Raw genomic sequence first — 6,429 nt, 5'->3', positions numbered from 1 at the left:
CACTTAATCACTTATCCTTATAATGTGGTCAAGGTCAGATGAACTCTGTCTGATGGACATATAGACGTTGCAAGAAACCCATATACCAAATATAGTTATCGTATTATTCATAATAAGTGAGAAATTCACATGACAAAAAAACTATAACTTTTTTCAAGCAGTCACTGAACCCTGAAAATGAGGTTAGGGACAATGGACATACGAAAGACAAAAACTTCGTAACATAAGGTATATGCATACATATGGTATGAGTCATCCAGGTCTTCTACCTTCTGAAGCTTTATACAAATAGTTTACACTGTCGCCGCCGGATAGTATTCCCTATGTCTCGCATACAGCGACTTGTGTCGCATACGACACAAAATAAAAACCTGTAATCTAAATCGATCTATTGATAGCCGCCTTTTTAATGCCTACCCTTAGACTATCTATGAACCACATATATATCTGTAATTTTTTTTCTAAATTAACCTAGCTTTCGGTTTAATGTGAAATAGATTTTGTTTCAAAACATGTAGAGAGCCCACTGCCACTATAACGTATATGCCCGTTTTTGGTCAATTTATTTTGTCATCTTGCCATGTAAAGAAGTAGACATCTCTTTATCTCAATATACATACTTACATCAGAAGCTGTCGTCTTTTTTTCCGGAGTCAAGGGCCTTTCAAAATCGCCAATTTTTATGTTTGATTTGCATATAAATCGTTTAGTTCCCTATATATAGATCAATTAATTATTAGATTACTCGAGTTGTAAATATGTGCTAAATTGGATAGTCAATAGAAAGGTATATACTATGAAATTAACTACTCGGGGCAAAACACCTCGTTCTTAATTTCATACTATAAAACCTTTCCATAGACTAACCGTTATATAGAGCACACAAAACATCTCGTGAGCTTTATGACAACAAAACGCTCTACAAATATGAAAAAAGCGCGAATACAGTTAATAACCGAGAAACTACTTGTAGCAATGTTTACTGGTGATGATATCCTATATGTTCACCTTTGTATCTCCTACGCATTCTTTCAAATCAATATCAGTTTTCATCCTTTCTCTAATAACTTTAATTGAGCATTATTTGTTGCTACTTTGCACGCTTTTTGACAACCAGTGTTAAAATTCATTAACGATGTACCCCAAGAAAATTTTTATGATTTAATGTACCCCAAGTAACATTCATACAAAGTTTGGTTTTGGAGAAGAATATTTTTTAGATGTTAGCTCCGACGACGGACGACGACGGACCCAAGTAATGACAATAGTTCAAATCTAATAAATGCGTTTAGGACCGTTTTACTTTAACTGATTTTGGTCACATTATGAATATCAATTAGTAGATATAAGAAGATGTGGTATGAGTGCCAATGAGACAACTCTCCAATTGTTTGATTCGAAGGTGCTTTTGGCATCATTGAAATGCATTTATTTGATAGCCACGTTTAAATGGTTTATCTTGATTTAAAAAGAATAATTGTTTTTAATAAAAACTCATTATTATTTGTATATATAAATACAGACTTAAGTTAGATTAATTAAGTTGTTGCTTTTCTTCTAGATCGTTGCACTTAGCTATGGAAAACAGAACCAAAATGGACATCGTAACTGTGACGGGTGGATCAGGATTCCTGGGGCAACACATAGTGAAGATGTTGCAGGAAAGAACAGATTACGTGTCAGAAATCAGAGTTCTAGATTTAGTTCCGCATAAAAACCTACTATGTACGATATGTCTTTGCCAAGTACTATAGATATGCTTATAAAATGTAGAAATTGAACCATGGATGTAATATAGCGTACAAGGCTTGTCATGCGTAGAATGTTTAAAAAATAATTGGTCTCATGGTTTTGTCCATTCTAGAAAAAAGTTATATTTTGAAAAAACGATGTTTGTCTAAATGATTCCTCATTTCAAAAGTATAACAATAGAAATAGAATTCTACAGGAAAATTTCAATTTTTAGCATACATGATGAACTTTGAGCATTTAGTTTTAAACATAAGGGGTCAAATGGGAATTTTGATCAGATATTTGGTTACCTAAATTATAATCCAGGTGTCTTTTATGATTTTTTCCTAAAAGAATATACCTTTGATAAACAAAATTATTAAGTACGCTTTGGGTTATTGCACAATGCATTGTAAGAATAGATACATTGTTTTAGTTTCGTCACACTTGCTAATTACAGAACATTACAACAGACGTGATCGATAGGTTTGCAGTTTTTGTAGTTATGATTTATCTATTTTGCTGATATACCCTTATATCACATTCCCAACCTTTCATGCATTTTCTCTGCTTTTAAGCTTTATGATAATTTTGATCTTATTACTGCAAACAAAACTTGTATCTACTTTGATTCAAATTTAGGTTTTTCTGTTATATTTTTGTTTATACAATAGATCATCAAAGCATCTGCTAATTCAAATCAGGATTTAATCTATCCTGTTCAGGCTTGTAACCAAATATTTGTTTGATATATAGTTTTACTATGAAACTCTTGATTAGTTGTTATAATATTCACCGGGTCGATGTTATAAAATTATAAAATAAGAAAGTCAGTGTGAAATATATTAAATGTTTGATACAGGCTGTGATGAAAATAAACCAGTCAGCATGCACCAAGGGAGTATTACAGATATAAACACTATCACTGAAGTTATCAAAGGTAGCCAGAGTGTGATACATGTAGCTGGACTTATAAGCTTTGGCACATTCCCAGACTCTCCTGCAATGGAAGCTATCAACGTACAAGGTTTGTAAAATACGAGACTGGTTATTCTAGCATTTAGAATTTAATGTTCTGTATAGTGAACTATAATAACACTACTCGAATATTTCAGTAGTATATATTTTATTCATTTTAACATTGTGTGGGCCTTTTTGGAGTTTAATGATGTACGTTGTTATGTTCTATATTAAGTAAGAACAAAAGGTTGATTGGATTACTTTGTTGAACATTATGATTTTTTTTTTCAATTTTCATATAAGCATCTCCCAGGGCTGTGTGGGTGTGATGGTATACTTCTTTTAGATACTGGTAACATCACTTAATGTTGTTAAACGAAAGATTTTATATACTTTATTTGTAATTTGTTGGAAAAATATTACTAGTAATAAGGCTGCGCCTCAACAAGACAGGTTTAACAACCCTTGACGTCTATCAAACTCAAAAACCAACTAGACAATTTTGATAGAATTCAACCCTCACTATCAAATATCATCAACACCAATTTCTATCTTGAAGATCGAAAATACAAAGAGACTGCAGATGCCTGGATTGTGTTGTTAAACGTTTGTTGATCTGTATTTTAGGTACTAAGAATATAATCCAAAGCTGTCTGGATACTAATGTTGAACGTTTAGTATTCTGTAGTACTGTAGATGTAGTGATAGGACACGATGCAATAAACAATGGAGATGAAACAACACCCGTTCCGAAGACATTTCTTTTCCCTGGGTATCCAGAGTCAAAGTATAAAGCAGAATGTCTTGTTTTAAAAGCAAGTGGACAAACATGTAAAAACGGTATATTGAGTATATAAAGGCAACAGTAGTATACCGCTGTTCGAAACTCCTAAATCGATAGAGATAAAAACAAATCCGGGTTACAAACTAAAACTGAGGGAAACGCATCAAATATAAGAGGAGAACGACACAACAAAAACACAACATTAAAATGTAACACACACAGAAACGAACTATAATATAACAATGGCCATTTTCCTGACTTGGTACAGGACATTTTTACAAAAAAAATGGTGGGTTGAACCTGGTTTTGTGGCATGCCAAACCTCCCGCTTTTATGGCAATGTTAAATATAACATTAAAATGACAACATTACATGACAGGATTACAATACAAATAAATGGGAGAACATATAGGACAAAGAAACACACGAGTAATAGCTAACAAAAGGCACCAGGTTTAAAATCCAATACGCTAGACGTGCGTCTCCTCCACACAAGACTAACCAGTGACGCTATATCTTTTTATACTATTTAAAACTCGTGTATTGAATTTTATGTAATTTTGAAATATCTAAGCAACTTACATTTTCCATGCGAGTTCTAACAAGCCAATTGATAACACGAACTTCAATTGTAAAGTGTGTTTTTTTTAATTGCTGGCGTAATAAAATTTGTATTGAAGATGTAAGGTATGACTGTTTTCTATTATATAACACTTAAGACCAAGTTTTCTTTAATAACTATTGCCTTTTAATCTGTCAACAGGTATATCACAATTATTTCAGGGAGACATTTAAAGACTGTTGTTTTAAGAGCCAATGTTATGTATGGTGAGTTAGACCCGTACTATGTCACAAATGGACTTCAGTCGGCAAAATCAAACAACGGTGTTCTATACCAAGTAGGAAATGGTACAGCAAAATTTCAGCAGACTTATGTCGGAAATTCAGCATGGGCATTTATTTGTGCAGACACATCTTTGAGAGAACATAAAATCAACAGCGGAGAGATTTTCTTTATACCCGATCATACACCAGTGCAGAACACCTTTAGATTCATGAGAATATTTTTGGAGACCAGACATCTGCAACTGTCAAAGTACAAAATTCCATACTCTTTAGTTTACTATCCTGTATTGATATTGGAATGGATATTGTACATACTAGCCCCTATACACAAGATCAATCTGCCTGTTGTTAGTTGTAGCATTAAGTACATAAACATGAATCTATATTTCAGTGGGAGGAAAGCTCAAGATAAATTAGGGTATCAACCTGTTTATACTCCAGAGGAAAGTATTTCAAGAAGTCTCAAATACTATGCTTCTGTAAAATTAAAATGAAGACGCTGGAGTTAGTTCAAATACAAATTCATGTTTTTTCATTAGTTTACTTAACTACTTATTGACTTTTCATATTTTGAGGCTTTGCTTTATAAATCAGATTTTCGTTTTATGTATGAGTATTTCAATTATTTACAATAATGAACAGCTTCACCGTTTCTTTTGAGTTTTGAAATAAAATGATACTGATATGTGTGAACATTCATTTTGACCATTTTTCAATTCTGTTTACAATCAAGAGTTTCAAGCTACCTGGGGTATTGACGACTAATGTTGACAGTATTGTGCAACATGTATCTTTAAACTCATTCCTACAATGACAAAAGTGTAATAAGTTCAAACTGAGATTAAAGACTATGTCTTGAATATGATTGTAACATAAGTTCCGACTTTTGGAAATCCCCATGGGGGTTTTAGTACGCGACATTTTCAAAGGTTACAATTTTTTGTGGCGTTTTTGTACTCTAAAATAGTTATTTTGTATCGATTGTACATGCTTGCTTAACCATCTAGAGTTGCTCATCATCTGGTAGTAAAAAGTAAATTCTGACAAACTTGGTAGTGTTCTGAGATATGAGTCAGCTATGAAGGACTTCTGATGAAGTTAACAGTCCTTATACATAAGAAGATGTGGTATGAGTGCCAATGCATGCTTTGAAATATCATTCAGGCCAATGTTGTCTTTAATGTTTCATATGTATAATGGTAACTAGAAAAAACGACGAAGTTGTGCTATAACAAAAATTTATCATAATTTATACTGAAATGTACACAACTTACAAGTATTTTTTTCTCTAAAGATTTTTAGTGGAAAATCTCACTGTACTTGATGTAATTTTTCTTATATTTGAAAATAAGGAGATGTAATGTATACCTCCATGAGAGAGCAACCCAACAACTAAAATAACATAAGCCATCTAGAGGTTAACATTCAGTATTCAACAATATACCAGTGTCTATACAATATGTCTAGCTCTAAATCACATCATGTCTAGAATAGTTGTTAATTAAATTAAATAAAGACTCATAAATTTGCATTCAATAACAAAATGCCTAAATGATAAAATCCCATATTATGTCAAAAGTGGGTTAGAATAACTTATTTTGAAGAGAATTTTGTCTTGCTATGTCCATATACCAAGTGTCCAGTGACATGAAATCCAGATAAAGTTACATCTTCCTATCTAATAAACTGATTATTAGTTACTCAGTATTTTAAATCTCAAGAACCTCAAAACTTACCCTGTCAAGATGCATTCTCCTTTGAAATAACATGAATGATAGTCACTTAATATCTTAACAAGAGGCTGTCAGAGTGACAGCAAACCAGATTTTCCTGCATGAAAATGATATTGCAAATCTGGACCCCCAAACAGGATCAAGTAAAAAAAAAAACGAATTTTTGTAGGGTTTAGAATTGGAAAGGCCAAAATCAATCTAAGTATCACTTTTCCCCACTTTAAGGTGTACAACTCAACAATGATAAAAGCTAAAATCGTGAAAATCAATTTAGACCTTCATTTATTCACAGGAAACAACATCTAAATTTGAAAAGATTTTGTCAAAGCGTTTTCAACTTATTGCAAGGAAAACGCTCGAATTATCACTTTTCAC

At 32.5% G+C, this 6,429-nt stretch overlaps 1 protein-coding gene across 1 annotated transcript; it reads left to right on the top strand.

The window, feature by feature from the left end:
• The first annotated feature begins 1,595 nt into the window (after positions 1 to 1,595).
• On the top strand, positions 1,596 to 4,958 carry LOC127726013 (3 beta-hydroxysteroid dehydrogenase/Delta 5-->4-isomerase type 1-like). Its single transcript, XM_052233310.1, has 4 exons — positions 1,596 to 1,725; positions 2,594 to 2,758; positions 3,319 to 3,531; positions 4,259 to 4,958. Exons 1-4 carry the CDS (start codon positions 1,596 to 1,598, stop codon positions 4,813 to 4,815), a joined length of 1,065 nt encoding a protein of 354 aa, XP_052089270.1. The 3' UTR covers positions 4,816 to 4,958.
• Positions 4,959 to 6,429: the final 1,471 nt, after the last annotated feature.

This window comes from Mytilus californianus, unplaced genomic scaffold (genome assembly GCF_021869535.1).
Source record: "Mytilus californianus isolate M0D057914Y unplaced genomic scaffold, xbMytCali1.0.p SCAF_15, whole genome shotgun sequence".
NCBI classification, from domain to species: Eukaryota; Metazoa; Mollusca; class Bivalvia; order Mytilida; family Mytilidae; genus Mytilus; species Mytilus californianus.
Note: the sequence above shows the minus strand (reverse complement) of the source record. Positions and strands in the feature narration are given on the sequence as shown.